This window comes from Colossoma macropomum, unplaced genomic scaffold (assembly GCF_904425465.1).
Source record: "Colossoma macropomum unplaced genomic scaffold, Colossoma_macropomum, whole genome shotgun sequence".
NCBI classification, from domain to species: domain Eukaryota; kingdom Metazoa; phylum Chordata; class Actinopteri; order Characiformes; family Serrasalmidae; genus Colossoma; species Colossoma macropomum.
Genome location: NW_023494786.1, coordinates 13417159 through 13434741, shown reverse-complemented (window position 1 = coordinate 13434741; position 17583 = coordinate 13417159). Strand labels below are relative to the sequence as shown.

The 17583-nt window shown below is 39.8% G+C and overlaps 1 protein-coding gene across 1 annotated transcript in view; it reads right to left on the bottom strand.

Moving 5' to 3' along the window:
- The window catches only part of timm50 (translocase of inner mitochondrial membrane 50 homolog (S. cerevisiae)), a 29238-nt gene extending 11802 nt beyond the window's left edge, over positions 1–17436 (bottom strand). The window contains exons 1-4 of the mRNA XM_036561176.1: positions 17245–17436; positions 16063–16225; positions 15053–15084; positions 2227–2248 (exon numbers count right to left, since the gene is read on the bottom strand). Coding sequence (XP_036417069.1) covers positions 2227–2248; positions 15053–15084; positions 16063–16225; positions 17245–17436 — 409 coding nt within the window. The remainder of the gene's footprint in view (positions 1–2226; positions 2249–15052; positions 15085–16062; positions 16226–17244) is intronic.
- Between the last annotated feature and the right edge of the window lie 147 nt (positions 17437–17583).

Sequence of the window (17583 nt, the reverse complement as noted above, 5' to 3'; positions counted from 1 at the left end):
GCAAGAACCGTTACGAAGCCTGATCTGACGGGTCACGAGGGAAAAAAAAAAAGTTCAGGGCCTTGCTTTGAAGAGTTTCCTTGTGCTAACCTTGTTTGCCAGTGTAATGGAGAGGAGGCCTATTGTTGCTCCAGAGAGGGTCTGTGGCTCTGTCCATTGAAACGCAGGACTGAGGGAGCGAGAGAAAGATCGATGGCTGGGCCCCCGGACTCAACAAAGGCCTCCTTTAATCCGCCACTGGGATAGCATATGCTCTGCTAGTTTGCCAAAGGCCATTATTACTCAATTGCCTTTCTTCTTCCCTCTCCTTCTTTGGAAAGCTCTTATGTTTGTCCTTTTCTTTCTCCCCCATGCTGTCAATTGCTGCTGTCTTCAGTAGTGAAAAACGGCTGGTGGATGCTGCCTTTCTTTTCAGCAAGGTGTGTAAGGAGGACCCCACCCCACTGGACTTGAGAACCATGCAGACTTAGTCAGCACATGACCAGTCAGCCAGACCTGGCCTTCATCACACTGTTCAGGTTTTTGCAGGCTTTGTCTGCCTGAGGGCACCTATCTCTCAGCGATATGCAACATGCTGTTGGTGTAAACAAACCTACCTGAGGTAAAAGATGAGGTAACAAGTGTGTCCAGACTTGACTGTTAACTATAAAGAAGAACTAAACTTCTCAGTGTACCTGAAAGCTGTGAACAGCCAGTTGACTATATGGCGAAATATATTTTTATAGCTCACAGTGAGTCAAACTGTCCCCTTAACCTCACATCAACAAGGCTGCTTGGCCATAGCAAAGACCTGAATGTAGTTTGGGCAGGGTGAGAGAAGTTTTGAGAACATCTTTACATAAAAGATTTGAGTGTCCACTGATTGCTAGTGATTGAGGGCAACATTAGCCTTGTAGCTCAACAACATCTGGGCCCATACACCCACACACCCACACCAATCAATCACAATGGCAACTTTGCAAATATTTCATCAATTGTTTTTTTTTAGCAATATCTTCTCCAGCATGCCCTTGAGAGAACTGCTGAGCTAATGTTTTCAGCCACCGGCTACCTGCGAACCTGTGACTTGTTAGAACTTGACATGTTGCTCAACCCAGTAATGCAGCTTTTGATTAAGCGGGGGGGCTTACACATGTAGGCCATACATATGCATGTTTGAGAGGAATGCCGTCACTTGGCAAGGCTACAAGGCTTTCAGATAGACGCTTGTTTGCCAAGCAGCTCCCCTCGCTCCTGCCTCCCCAAGGATTGCTCTGGCGAGGGGCTCGGCCTACATCCCTCCGCTGGCCTTCTGCTGTGGGAGGGAGGGTGAGCGGGAGGCCAGGAGGCAGCTAGCCTGCTTTTCCCTCCCCTCGGGGAACGGGTGCTTCATCACGGTCCCTAAAGTAATCATCGCCCTTCGTTATGGCATTAAACACTCTAGTGTTCAACACAAGGGCTCTAAGCTCAGAGGTTATAAATCGAGGCACTGCGCATGCATGGAGGGGCATTTTAGGGGCGCGCATGCAGTTAATTACGCAATTATTACTGCGCTAGGAGAGCATGGCGTTTAAGAAATTGCAGCTAGCTATCTCATTTGAAATCAGAAAGGCACAGCTGGCTCTCTACTTTCTATTACCATACCTATGTATTAGAGCAACATCACTACCCCGTTCACTCGCAACTCATGACCCCTTCTGAACGGGTCTTACTCCACCATCATAATTAAAACCATTCACGATAGCACAGCCCAGCTGCATTTCACAGACCACAAAGTAAACAAGACCAGTGGAAAACAGAATGAAAGTCACGGTATCATGAAAAGGTGATCCTCAGACGTCAGCCTCATATCAGAATATCTGAATTGTAAATCGATACACACACTAGTACAGGAAATACACATCCAGAGTTTTAGCTAGCTCTAATCTGGAGCTTGCAAATTTGTTATATAACCCCTGCTGAACAACCTGTAGGGCTTTACTACAAGTGATTTTTCCACACAAAACCTTTTTAAATTAAAGCTGATGGTTTTAACACTTAAACGTGCACATATGTGAGATACTCACCAGAGGCAACAAGTCCACAGTGCTCCAAAAATGCTTGTTTGCCATATTCCAGTTTTCAATGTATTTATAAAGTCAATACCATAGCAAGCCCCACATACAATCTGAGCAATTTCAACAGGTATTTCATGTATCAGTTAATTCTAAAGACCCTTGACAGTAGTGGAGAAATGACTTGACTTACCATTATCAAACTCATCTGGGATCTGGAAAACAAAGAAAGCGAGAAGATTAGGCAACAGCAAAAGTGTTGCAGATGTGAACAAATGAAGCGAGTTTTGCCTAATTAAAATGTAGGTATGATACTCAAACGACCTCTGTGCACATGAAGACAACAGACACATCACATCAATATCAACAAGACTGCACAGCCATGTAAATCTAGGACAACTAGCATATATTTAGATTTACACTTTTAAAACCAAAACAATTAGGCCACAAGGTAACTGGAAAATTATTTTCAGCATGAAACACTCACAGTTGTAGCTTATTAAAGCAAATTATGTGAAACCTGCTGTGTTTGTGCATGAAAGAATGAAGTGCCTATGTTTTGTTCTTTGACTGTTATGCAAGATCAGCTGACACCTCTAAGTCAACAAGCTAATTAAGGCCACTGTATACTGTATGGTAACAGTGGTCTTACACGCTTAATGCATGCCACATTGCACAATATGCTGCAACTGAAAACTTGGCCAAAGTCTGTGGCAGACTGTGAGGCATCAGTTATGCCCCCTGTGTGCTAATATTCCGACTATTCAAGGATGATTATCTGGCAAAAGGCCTACATGACAATGACAATATTCTGCTAGCACCTAAAACCAAAACAAATAAAACCTTTATATGATAGCATAGTAGTGGCGATGGTTTGCCTGGAAAAATGCTTATTAAATGGCAAAGAATGGACTGTAACATGGAATGTCCATTTGCCAAAGAGAGCTGGAAGCCAGCGAGTTAACTTTTCTGTCCATTATGTGGTAGTTAGCTCAGCCATTTCAAGGAAAAAGTCACGCTATATGTAAAGGCTAAGTCAGGCTAGCGTTTTTGTTCGTATGTGAGCTCATCATTGAGCTTATCATTCCATGCTGCTCCCTATTGAGAACCTTTTACGTGTGTCACAGCCCTGGTCACACTGCAAGAGTTTGGACCAAAATTTCTAAAACTGCAAACTTTATTGCAGGCTGCCTTTAGTCACGTTGGCAAATTGGTCACCGTGGGCCATTTGTCACAATTGTGACAAAAATCATTTAGAGCAAAGCTGCCATTAAACAGTTAAGATGAACTAAGATTCAACTGGTGAACTGCACTCATTTAGGGGTGTCCCCTGGCCTGGGCTTCAGAGGAACAGCCCCAAATATTTAAGTACCTGAACCTTATAACATTAACATTTCACCCATTTAACCCCAACTTGATTATACATCATTCTCATCATCCATGGTTTCTTTCGGGGTCACATTCACCCACTCCTCAAAAAGCTTATATTGATATATAAATCCTTATAAAAAAGAGAAAAAAAAAAGAAAAAAGAAAAAAAAGTACCAACTGCACATTTTATATGATAATGTCTGTGGGCCCATATCAAAATTCCAAAACAATTCTATGACGAGCTGGGATAAGCCCTGGATATTTACATGCCCACCCAAGACCCCTGGCAACAACCTCTTTATTTTTGCGTCTGGATTATAATCTTGTAGTTACCTCTACAAGAAGAAGTTTGGACCAAGTAGCTAGTGAGTCTCTCTGAGCGTTATGTGTAGGTGCATGCATCATGCAATGTATTGGCTACTATATCTAGCATCTATGCAACACTGCAGGAAAAAACAAGAGAACATCCTGTGGGGTTACACTCTGAGATTCGCAAAAGATAAGCATAAGAAAGTGGATGTAAACTGTGCAAGCAGCATTTTATTGTCAGTTCCACACCCAGTACAAACAAAAGGTGGGAAGGTTGTAGAACAACACATGCCCATTTTAAAGATTCTGTATCCAACATAGATTGAGATTACTTGCAAAAGTATAATGACTTTGTTCAAAAGAAGATGGTGAAGTATGACTTTCTAATAAAGTCATAACTTCAGGTCTTGACAATCTCCACTTATTCGACATAACACTGGTTCAAAAGCCTGCTCTGCAAAACACAAGGGATGTCTTTACTAACAGCACTGCTTACTTTGCAGCACTAGATACAAGGCCTGTAAATGCTTGTTTCTTAGGAATAGGAAGTTGATTCATTCTTTGCTGCAGTAACAGCCTATACTGTTCAGAGAAGACTTTACACTAGATGTTGGAACGTTGTTGTGAGGACTTGATTGGATTCAGCCACAAGAGCATTAGTGCGGTCAGGTATTGACGTTGGATGATTAGTTCTAGGTCTCAAATGCGACTCCAACTCATCCCAACGGTACTGGATGGAGCTCCATCACTCCAAAGAACTCCACTGCTTCACAGCTGAATGCTGTGGACCTTTATACCCCTCTAGTCAACACTCCTGTAGAGTTTTGACAAGCGCTGTGTGTGTGCACACACACAAGTGAATGCCTGTAACTGCAATGTGTGCAACTGAATTTACTTATTAGAAGAGGCATCGGGACACTCTGGACAGTGTATTACAGAGGGAGTTTGGATTCAGGAAAATGCTAAAAATGCTACAGCCAAGTTACACCTTACATATGAGAAAAACTAATGCGCAATGATTTACCATACAATACAATACGACACGACACGACACGACACGACACGACACGACCGGAACAACAGTATTAATGCAGGTTAACAAGACTCCATCACTCAGTGTCACTATTCAATTATATAATCTTTCACAAATAGATTAACACTTGATAGTAACAGCTCACTTCATCACTGAGGGCTTGCAGCCAGAGGGCCTCATGCTGGAGACTCACATTGCTGCTAATACTGCACAGGTGTTTCAGGGTTTAAATAAAGTCTTTTTGTACATAAGAATGGCAACAATATGGTTCTCTGTGCCAAATTACAGGGACTGCATAAAGTATTAAAAGAAACTGAAAGCATTGGATTTTCAGATCACATGTTAAAATTGTGCATCGATGCAGTTCTTAAATAGAAACTAAGCAAATTTTGCACTTACGTTTCCAGCAATTTAGTGGGCAGAATGGATTTTGACGCCAGTCTTCAGTAAGCCACATAGAAATAATTCAGACAATGCACAAGCTCTCTTTGTTAATTTGTTAGTTAACAATGGGGGGGGGGCAAAACAAATCAAGAACGCTTCATGCTACTTGCACAGCTATAAACTTTTGCTATCATGTTAGATTTTTTTGTATTGAGTAAGCAAAAACCTTACAGAATTACAGGCACTTTTGGTAAAGAAGATCCTGAATGCTTGTTTATCATCTTTAAATCTAAGATAATTAAGATAATCTGTGATTACTGAATTTAAATAAAATCCACATTAGGAAAATATTTTGCTCAAAACGAGTGATAATTATTGGCATTAGCAATGTCCGTCTGTATGTAGTGAAATTTATACCTTGACCTGGAGAGTTTCTGTCTGGAATTTTTCTTCTTTTTAATCCAGATTTTACTTTGCGGGACATGAGATTGCTCTCATATTTTGTAAGATCAACATAAATACTAAGAAACAGCAAAAAAAAAACAAAAAAAACAAAAAACAACCATCTACATCATGAATATAAATAATTTTGAAGGGCACTGTAAAAGCGAAACACTGAATGAAGACACCTTTCAAACTAACACAAGTGAAGGTGGTGCAAATATTTACATTTACATTTCTCATACAAGGTAAACTGATCTTTAACTCAGACTTCCCAGTTGGACGCTCAGTGAAACACTGAAGAGAAAAAAGGCTGTGAAAGTAACCATAAATTCTGAAAAGGCACTGAAAAGGTCGGATGTGAGCCAACCTGATCTGAAACTGAATGGTGATATCAACAATTTACAAGGAAACCAGTGTTTGTTGGAGGTTGTTTTGTTCCTATGCATAAGACATGCTGGATCATGCATATATTCACTTTCTACCTACAGCAGAAAAAGTCTATCCAAACACAGAAATATGAGAAAAAAAATAAAAAGCGATGATCATGCAAATGAAGAGCAAAGGTTATAATCAAAAACGGGCAATCTGCCATTTACTGGCAGCTACAAAAACAAAGAACAGAGAAAATAAAAGTCTTAAGATGTTTCTAGTGCAGAATGAGGCTCGGCCAAGTAATTGGGCTAAAATCAAAACTGCACCTGATGCCGGTCAGAGTCCGGCTCCACATTATCCATACAGAAATCTTAATGGAGACCAAAAGATTAATTAACGTCTAAAGCTCCTCCTCTGCTTGTATTCTTCAACCATTAGCTGAGCACCATACCAGCCCATCAATCAGTTGGGAGACACACAACCAAGCTGATGAATATTCAGCTGCATCTGCCAGGAGGGCCCTCGTGGGGGTCCACCCCTCCTCACCAGGGGAGAACTGCCACATGCTGGCTTGTGGGACCTCTCAGGACACATAGTGTGCTGGAAAAAGAACCAAATCTCTCTGTACAGTCACATGAGGCTTCATGAAAGCAGTAGCACCCCCTGATGGAGAACAAGTTCACATCTCTTTAGTGAGGTGTAGTGAAACACATTTCATCACTCAAGCTGAATGAACTCAAACAATCTTAGTCACTCCTGACCTGCTTTTTAAAACCCTTAAACTGCAAAGGCAGAATGTGGGCCCACACTCCTCACTCTCATAACAGCTGATTCATAAGCCTGCAGGTATAGAGATTAATACAAGTCATCTTACAGCATAACGTGCAGTATAATTTCACATGCTAGTGACCTTGGAAAAACAAACATGCTGTGGTGCTATCACACATGGCCACACAATGACTACGAACTCTGACTAGTGTTAATGCAGATTAGATTAGTCATCGTGTAATCCACAGATAATTAATCATTAAAACAGGGCTTTAAAAGGACAGTCAAAGCACAGAAATAGACTTCATTGAACACAATGTCATTTAGAGGCATTAAAAAAAATAAAAATAAACCTTTTGTATAAAGACCTTAACATGATCACAAATTATCTTAAAATTTTTTATTGACCTAGAAATACTGCAGAAGAATTTTTTATCCTAAAGTATTGTTCCTGTCCAGGTTTTAAACAAACTTTTTTCCCCCCCAATGTGGTTTCATATATATATATATATATATATATATATATATATATATATATATATATATATATATATATATATTTATTTATCAACTTTAACTGAGTAATTATGATGGCCCTAGTGAAAATGAATCAACACTACCTTACTTAAGATGTTCTCTGCTTAATTAAGACCATCGCAGTGAGCAAAACTGTTTTATAAGTGGAGCCAACACGCAGGTTTTAGGAAAAAACAGCCCCCTTTTAAATGCACTTAACCAAGGTCTATTCTACTACTGCAATCGCCTGACTCATCTAGTGCTCTGTGCCCTCTGCCTGCATTTAGAGTAGAAGACAACATGTAGACAGAAATGAAACATTACAGCTGGCAAATGGCATGCAAAGTCTTTCTTTCCCTGTATCTGCCACCTGGTGGCAAAACAAATAACCTGCTTCTCCAGGCTACTAGATCACACATGCCACCCAGTGGTGATTTTAGGATATCACTACTAACTTTCTTTAGAAGTTAAAGATATCACCAGAGAAGCTGATTTATTTTTAATTCATAGCTCAATGAAACACACAGGGAAATTAAGTTGGATGTGCACATTCTAAAATTTCAATCACTTTTGTTCTTCTTTGGAGAAATTTTATGATCTAAACTCTGCAGAGAGAAAACCAATCTATGGTTGTCATTTCTTGACATTGAAAAAAAAAAAACCTGAAAGTTATGACAGAAAATGCAAATAAAATGCAAATTTAATTAATTCTGTAATCACTGTGTAATTAATGGTTGTAATTACACAGTTACATTCAACTTCTCAAGCAAAATGAAAAATTGTTGACTTCCAAGAGTCAACATGTGAAGCTAGCATGCTGGCAAGAATACAATACTGACAATCATCTCACCCTTTAAGAGGATTTTAATTAAAAGTTCTGTGGGTTCAGCAAGCCTTCAATCCACTGCGATGGAGGCCAAGTCAGAACAGAGTGGACAGCAATGTGATTTTGTCTTGGACGTCAAGCTCAACAACAGAACAAATGACTTCTGAAGGCAATTATGTGTACGATGTGCTCATCATTACTACAGAGTGAAGCATAACACAACTTGCCTCTGAAGAAGGTATGGATTCAATTGCTCTAGCAAGTTTCAGGGGTTTCCAGTCAGCTTCAGTCAATGAAATTAGAACTATGAGGGTCAATGATGAAGTCTGCTAATACGGGAAATGTGTCAGGTGAGTGTGACATTTCAACAGGCTGCTGAACAGACAGACTCTGTGAGATTTTGAAGGAAGTTCAGCTTTTTTCCTCTCTCTGTCTTCTCTTTTGTTTGGTCAATTACCACAAACTAAATTTTATTTATTTCCCTGTTGCTCTGGAAAGAACAGAAAGCACCCTGATTCAAAACAATTGTAACAGAAGCCAGTGGGCAGTTGCCTCAGGACTTACCCAACTATTTCTGTTGAAATTGTTACAATTATTGTCTGTGGTAATGGATCATATGTCATAGATGCAGCAGACAGAGATTAGGTTGAAGAATGCCTGAGCATTTAAGAACTGCTGAATGAATAATGCAGCCATTCTCATAAAGCTGGACAGGGTACGATGCTTTGCCTTAAAGAAAATGAGCAGTGGAAGCAAACAACAAATCCCTGCCAACAATACCTGGAAGTATTGAAAGGATTGACCAAGATAGCCTAGATGGTTTTGACAAGCCAGAGCTTTCTGGTTTAAAGGTACAGAGAAAAACAGAGTTGGTTGGATGGTTCTGAGGGAAGAAGGGCGAGAGAAGCCTACAGTAGGAAGAGGGGAGAAAACTTTGGATAACCGGTAAATATTTTTCAATACAAATGTCCACTTGCCATGAAGGGGAAGAAATTTGCCAACCAACATAACAAAACATGTTTAAAGAGTCAACAGCACATATTGTGCAGATGATGCTTTACAGCAGAAACAGCACCATCAGGTAGTACCATGAATTTAAACAGCCAATAAAAGCATCACTACAAACTACAATACGAGACAGCTATGAAGTCTAGAAAGACTCGGTCGCTGCTTCACACAGGTTCTGGATGTTGCTGACGTCCACTGTGCAGTCTATCTTACATTTGTGGAAGCAGCGACAAACAGTCTTTATTGACAACAGGTCAAAGTGTTCCCAAGCCCACATGGTGATAACCATTCCAGAAACATTCCAGTTTTTAATGCAGTGCCGTCTGAGGGGTCGAGGATCACAGGCACTCGGTTGTGGTGTTCGGCCTTGCCCCTTACTGCTGGATTTTTACAAGTTTTTTTTAGAATTGGGCGTGTTTGTGTAACCATATCATGCACTCCTACTGGAATGATGTAGGGTTTGAGGTCTGAGTTCTTAACCACAGAAAACAAGAAGCTTGAGAACAGGATCCAGTTCCTGCTCCCACGGCATCACCTCAGCCACTGCCTTCCAATTAAAGGCTGGAGGTGTGCAGTGTAGCACCCTGCAGCCTGGCACACTCCGCATACGTCTCCCGTCAGCTCACAACTGCCTGCGAGTTAGTTCAAAAGGTGGATGACGGGTCATTACAGACGAGAAGCAAGTCTTTTACAGACACTTCACACCCAACAGTAGTTAAGCAGGCCACATCAAGAAAGCAGCAGGCTGAGAAGTGTGCCCTTCACACCTCCACTCCCTGATAGCATCAATTCTGGACAGACGCTTCACCTCCAGCATAACAGAGACCATGCGGGAAAAGGGTGAAGGATGTGTCATTAACAAGAAAATTATTTAGAACTTGCAATTTTTAAAACATTTTTCCTTGTCCATGGACATCATGGATTGGAGACAACTCTGAAACAGAAGTACATAATCTGTAGCATTAAAAAGTTGGAATCACTTTTTCCAGTAATATAAAACAAATTGGATTGCAAAAAAGTGTACAAAAAGATTATAATATGTGTTTTGGCTAATTTCACAGCTTTCAACTAATTAGCAGGACACAAGGAAGCTGTACATAAATATTTTTGTCCAGCTTCCTTTACAGTCCTATTTTTTTAAATTTACACAGCTGTGTAAAACAAGCGTTATATTACAATCTTCTAAAACAGAATCAGATTTGTTTTACTGACAATTTCATTGATCTTTCAAGCAGCATTAAATGCAAGTGGGGTCCCAGGGAATCTTAGCATGACACCTCCAATTAGTATTGTGCCTCTCATCTACAGAATTAGATCAAGTTTATTAGCACCTACAGGCCTGGCACACTCCTTACACGTTACCTGAGAAGTGTGCCTTAACAAGTAAGCTTCAGTATGTGTGACTAACAAAAGGACCCTTCTTCCTGATTCAAACAAGCATCAGTGGCAGTAAGACACCAGCCTTCCCAAGAACACACCAAAAACACTCTACATTAAACAAGCACACTGACCAAACACCAACTGATATCAGTATTGTGGTCTATTAAGTGCCCCCGGCTCATTACACAGGTTGTTTACAGGTGTCATTTTTGTAATTCTACGGCTGAATACTGAGGTTTATTTGTTTACCTCATGAAGTGTGGTTTCATATGTGTGGTTTCTCTAATGGACTAATAAATTAAAGGAACCTCCCCAATTAACGGGAAAACCCGTAAAAAACAGATTCCAATAGTTAAGAATAAGGGTCAATATCAGTGATCCTGGGAAAAAGAAGAGTGTGTTCAGTCTTCTCTTTTACACCTGGAACCTTATTAGCACAGAGGGGGACAGATTACAGGTACAGCAAAAGGTCTGGCACACTTCACATGGGCCACCTAAGAAGTCTCAGAAGAATGAGAAGTGTGTCCCTGAACGCCAGCGCGGAAAGCTAAGACGAGGTGGTCTTCCCGAGCCCACACCTTATACTTGGCACACGCCACATGTCACAGAAACATGGTGAAGTGCGCACTTTGAAGAGGACATTATTAGCCAAAGCAGACTCTCACCTCGGGAGCTGTGAAAGTGTGCCCTTTGAAATTCAGGCCACCCTAAAAGTGCAGAACGGTGGCTCCACATTAGCATCAGGAGACAAAGATTACCACAGACTTGGCTTGATATTAAGATGTTTTGTGCTACACAGTTCTAGTTCTGGCCTGGGATCATTTAGGCACAAGTCTGGGATTAAGCATTGCGATTGTGTGTGAAGTCTGTACTAAGTCTTTAGTTAACACTAGTTTACTTTCAAATTACTGTTTTATTAAACTCACTAACTTCGTTAGTAATGACCGACTACACAGCGACAAAAGTTAAATTCTGTAATTTAACGTGATGATAAAATCCACACCAACTAATAAAGTCATGGAAACAAGAATGGCAACTCAAACTTTTAGCATTCCACTGAAAAATGAACAGACATCGAAAAAAACAATGAGAACAATGAACGGAACTTACTGTGAACTGTGTTATAACCAGACTATGTCAAGTGATCTCTAGGCTAATGCCAATGGCTACATAAAGAATATTTTTGACCTTTAGTTGAATTTGAACTGCAAGGAGTACAAAATGGATTTACTAAACCTGTAAACTTATTATTCAGATTTATGCTTCAGGTTAACTCTATGTCTATGCTTAAAAATAATGACAAGATATCTGTATTGACAGATACAGACGTGGTCATTTTGATTAAAGGAATACACCCAGAATCTTCATATTTGTATAAAAAAAAGATACTGACCACAACATGAAAAACAACACCTTCTCTATCAGCTTTGTGTACTGAGGGCAAAACATCTCAGATGACGATATGATGATATGAAGTCTAAAATGGATAATTAGAGAAATCCCAACAGATAATCAATAAGTGAATCATCAGTAGAAGGAGAATAAATGAATGAATAAATAAATACATACACACATACATACATACATACATACATACATACATACATAAAAGCCTTTTCCATGAGCCTTCAAACTATATGCTAATTTTAGCATGAGTGCCCTTGGCTGTACTTTAGGAGACAACTGTACATGCAGCAGTAAATGTTTACAATACAGGAACAGGAAGGTCCTGCCTGATCTCAAGGTCTCCCACTCTCAGTCCTTCAGATCTAGAGAACGAGGTGTGTGATCCAGCACCACAGGGACTATTAAACTCTATACAAGTCTCCAGAGAGGCTGCACTTAGTTGCCCCTTATATTGCCTATACAGTTGAACAGGATCTCCCACAGAGGGATCTGGCTTTGAAGTGTCTACTTTCCCAAGCCCACACCTTGACACACTAAACAAGTCACACAGACCTGAACGATGGCTTCATTTCTCACGTACAAATCTACCGATACATAAACATGTATAAAACGTAGAAACTGTAACTAAATCTACCTGGATTAGCATTAGCAGACAAATACAATGGTTATTTATACAGTGTTACAAATGATAGATATTTTAGCACAGTAACCCAGCATTGCCAAAACATTCTGTGCATCACTAGACCAAGTATTGGTTTGAAATATCGGCCTAATCTAAATTCTCAGGTATTTTTAAGCAAATACCTGCTGATATGATTCTGATACCATCATGAATCCCTAATAATAATCCTAATAACACTAATAACACTACTATTATACTACTACTACTACTACTACTACTACTACTATTATTGCTACAGATACTCCTGAAAATAATAATACTAATAATACTAATAACAACAACAACAACAACAACAACAACTAGTCTAAATACTTTTAAATCATAAGTGATATAAGTTTCTGGCTAAATCATGAATATTAAGTGGCTCCTCAACCAATAACATAGATTAAAGGAAAATAAATAAATATATTTCCAATTAATAACCCAAAACCAACCAAAAAGTGTTAGGTAGTAATTAACTACCCATATTTTTGACTGTAAATTGAAGAGATGACAGCTTAGCAATGCCAAAACTATAAGATCAACTCCACAAACAGCACTCAGCTAGAAATAGGTCATCTATAGACAACCTGACCACAATTCAGTCAGCATCAGAGAATTCCTCTACTTTTCTCACTTTAAACATCTCAAAGGATCACATACGGGGGAAGAAAGAGCAATTACTGTCAGACCAGGATGTGCAGCCCTTTCACAACGATCCTGGCATCCTCCATTTAGCATATCATAGGGCTACTGCATACGGGGGAGACAAGTATGAGATCCAACACCTAGACCCCTGGCACACTCCACTCGTCTCCTCACAGACTGCACTTCCCTGTGAAGTGTGCCCTTTGAAGAGTCTCACCTTGAGAAGTGTGAGAAGTGTGCTCTTTGAGATCACTACACACTCATTCACACTGAGCTGAGAAGTGTGTCCACTGAGGTGACAGCGACAAGCCCACCACCTGTAACATCTAACACAGCCTACAGTTTCAGTAAGGCAGGGGGTGTCAGAGAGGCACCTCTGCAGGAGAGAATAAGTGAGGAAGTGTGCCACAAAAGCCCTACAACTCACTACCTACCACAGCACTGTTGAGGGCTTCTAACTGACTTAACACCTTGAAGCCTGTCAAAAAGTACTGCGACAAAAACTCTACCTTCTCATATAGACACTGTATAGACTAAGGCTGTACGATATTGACATAAAACGTTATGTTCAATAAAGCTGTTGGATACCACAATAACAGCATGAAAAGCGATAAATTATTATTAAAACAGCTCTGACTGGATGTGATGCCAGTACAATCCTTTTTTTGGGGGTGTGTAAACAGAAATATAACATCTCCTTTAAGCAAACAGCAAAATACTAAAATTGAAAAATTAAAAGCACCATTAACTACGTGCAAAATAAAAAGAAATGAACTACTAACAGCTACTTACATCAGAAGTGCAAGCACATTTTTATGCACTGAAAGGCTAAGAAACAGTCAGTATTACCTGAACAGCTTTTTGTTTTTCAAAAAGGATTCAAAAACAAATAAATATATATTTAGTTTTACACAGGCACTAGAGCTTGGCCAATAAATCGGTGTGCCGATATTATCGGCCAATATGAGCTCAATGCAGATAAATCATTACCGGTGATATGAACGCCACAAATCATAATCAGCTGACCCAAGCAGAGTTGAGCAGAGTACTCTACAACAGAGATCTTCTGTTTATATATTTATAGGTAGCTCTGTGCAAAAAACCTATAGGTAGAATTTTCTGATAGCTTTAATCACCTCAACAAAAAATCCTGCCAGCATTAAAACTATGAGGTTGAAATCAGCTTCTTATCTCCCAGCCTGAGCCACCAGAACGTACCTGCTGCACTATTTAAGGCGGGACAGGAAATTTCGAACAAGATGATGCTTGAGGCGACAGAATAATTAGGACATTTTGATAGCCTAGACTACCTTAATGGGGGGTGGGGAGGTGGGTAAGTAGTAATATTCAAATTCCAAGAGTCTGTATTCAAATTAAAAATTTACTATGCTATACTAATGATATGCGCATGCTCTTGTTGTAATTAGCCAACATTTAACGTTCCGGTAGTTGAGTGGTGTAGGCTAAGCTGTTGACAGACTTGACTGTAGATTTCTTTGTGAAACAGTGTGTCAGTCCTAGCCAGAGAAAAAACAAACAGCCCTATCATTTCTTTCTAGCTCACACTTCCAAAAATTCTCTGCTTACAGCAGCTTATAACGCTGTTCACTGTTAAATTAGCTAATTAGCGAAATTCTAACAGTTTGTGCCAGCAATGTAATGACATCTCTGGCGCTGTGTGTACGACGTAATCTGATCTATTCTGTCATCACCGCTCTAATGATACATGTATCGAAGAAATTCATATTGTGATAATAACAATATGATGCATCATACAGCCCTAATATAGACTAAAATTTAAACACTTGAACGACATGGGACAAATGTAAACATGTGCAGTCTGTAGATATTGACGTACATCTTCACTGTTTGTTCTGTAAAATTGTGCCTACCTTATTTCCTTGTTCATCCACAGAGTTGCTACCTACAGAGGCAAAGGAAACATGTTAGTCAGACTGTAGTGACCATTTAATTTACAGTTCTTTATCAGGAGCACCAAAAACTTCAGTTAACCAAGGACAACAGATTTAATCAATATTATACATCAATATTTGATGACACATTTGCCTTCAGGAAGAGCAGAATGCCTAGGTGACCCTGATCTACTGTGCAAATATGTCTGCATTTCATTCATTTTACTGCATTTGTAGTCCATTAGAAATAGATGTTATATTTAATCCAGGTGGACATTTTAAATGTTTTTGTATCCGCATCAGCCGCTATGTATGTGAAAAATATCAGTTATCACAATTCCCACATCGGTGCACCCCTAATTATTTCACATTCAATCCAGCAATGAAACACCAATCAAACATTTGCCAAAACACACACATAAATGTGGCTAACATAGCCATATTTCACCTAAATGTTGCAAGTTGCATGTACCTTCAAGTGAAGAGAAACATCATAGAAAAGCCTAAACCTGTTTAACACTACTTTATATTCATTTTATTCATTTATGCATATGCTTAGATTTGAACATCATATATGAAGTTTTACAAAAGGTTATTGCTTTATGTTAAAAATCACTTTTAGCTGTGTTTATTTGTATCTTGCTAGACAGACAATAATAAATAGAGGAGATACACAGATTCAAGCTAAATTGGTTTCCTTGAACTACATTCAAAATTGAAACCAAACAAACTGTTACAATATACAATACAACAAAATCATTTTATCAGTTAATAAATGTGATACTTCATGTAATTTGGAGATCTTCACCTTCAATGGCAGCACGTCTTGACGTTATTTAATCCATGGTATATTCCACATGTCCAAAGATAACGCTTAAAATAATCCAAATGCCTTCGGTGAAAATGCTCTTCCCTTTAAACCCAGTCAAGCCTATTAAGTCAAATGCTTGAGTCCTCCTCCCAGAAAAAGTGCCAGAGGATTAACTCACCGAATATGTACACCACGCCGACTGCGCCGCCAAGTCCCATAAGCCCCGCTAGGCGAAGGACCACCTTCTTAGCATACGCTGTGTTTTCTTTCTGTTTCTTGTCCTCGCTTTGGTCATCTCGCTTCTGGTCAGAGGTCTCCTCCCCCTCAGGAGGGGGCTGGCCCTGTGAACGAATAATCACACCAGACTCAAAGTGCGCCAAACCCCAAACTGTAATTTCCATTATTGTTATTTTCCATTCAAAATACAGGTCATGGTCTTATGACTAGTGCGAAAGCCATGGCTGGTTTAATACTGTTCAATTTAGTTATTACACTTAACCCTGAATAGACAGATAAACTCATTAACCATTACAAAATATCATCCACCTTTCTGTCAAATATGAGCCAGATCCTGAATCACTAAATCACAATCTGAGCAAGAACTCCAGCCATTACCACAAACTCCTAACATTACACACGTTACCCATGACAGCATCACTTCATAGGTGGAATGACATAAGTAGACTTACTGGATACTTGTCAAGTAGACTTGACAACTAATGAGTAGCCAATACATAAATGCAATCCCTACAAAATAATACAAGTTATTATCCAGGAATGTTTCACATAAATCAGGTAACTTAAATTCAAAAACATGGGTCTAATATAAAACAGCCCATTCATTAATAGCAGCTTATATTTAAATAGACTGCATATATTAACTAAGCAACAGCTAGACTTTAGTATTACAGCAACAGCTAGACTTTAGTATTACAGTATCCACATGGATGGAGTCTTATAAGAACCAACAACTGCAAACATGATAAAGCAGCGTATGGAAATATTACATACTACACACTAAATGGACAGAACATAGAATACATCTGCCAAGAAGTCTGTATTAACATCCAAGAAAGCCCGGTATGTAACCCTGGGTTAGTAGGGAAGCTAATGTTGCATCCGCGCCGGTACATGATGGCATGACTTCATTCAAACTGATGCCACCTGAACAGTGCCATTAAAGATACTGAAGAGCTAGAAAATCTTCTTCACAGCTCTGTAACTTACGACTAAAGTCTTTCACACAGAGAACTCCAAGTATTTCATTAATACAACTTTGACTTAATGTCATAACCGGCTAATTGATAAGCCCGGAGAAACGTCAAACCACATTAGCTGGCTCCAGCTAACCTTAACCTACCTGACTCCTCTGCTGCTGCTGTAGTCTCTCTTGTAAAATGGCCTGAGCCAGTCCGCCGGTAGCGCTGCTGTCTCCTCCCGTCGACCTCTGGGTGGACAGCGCCCTGACCACCTCCAGCGCCGCTCCGCTCCTGAGCCTGAGGAGGCCCCGGCTCGCCCGCACACACATGGGGAACAACGACACCGCCGACATCTTGAATGCTAGCGGCTCGTCGCTCCGACGCGAGTGGAAAGGACAAATGAATATGATTGGCTAAATATAGTTTGATTGACAAGCGTGCTGACCAACCGGTGTCGTCGTAGCGCCTGGAAGGCGGTCCTTTCTGTCTTTCGACCTATC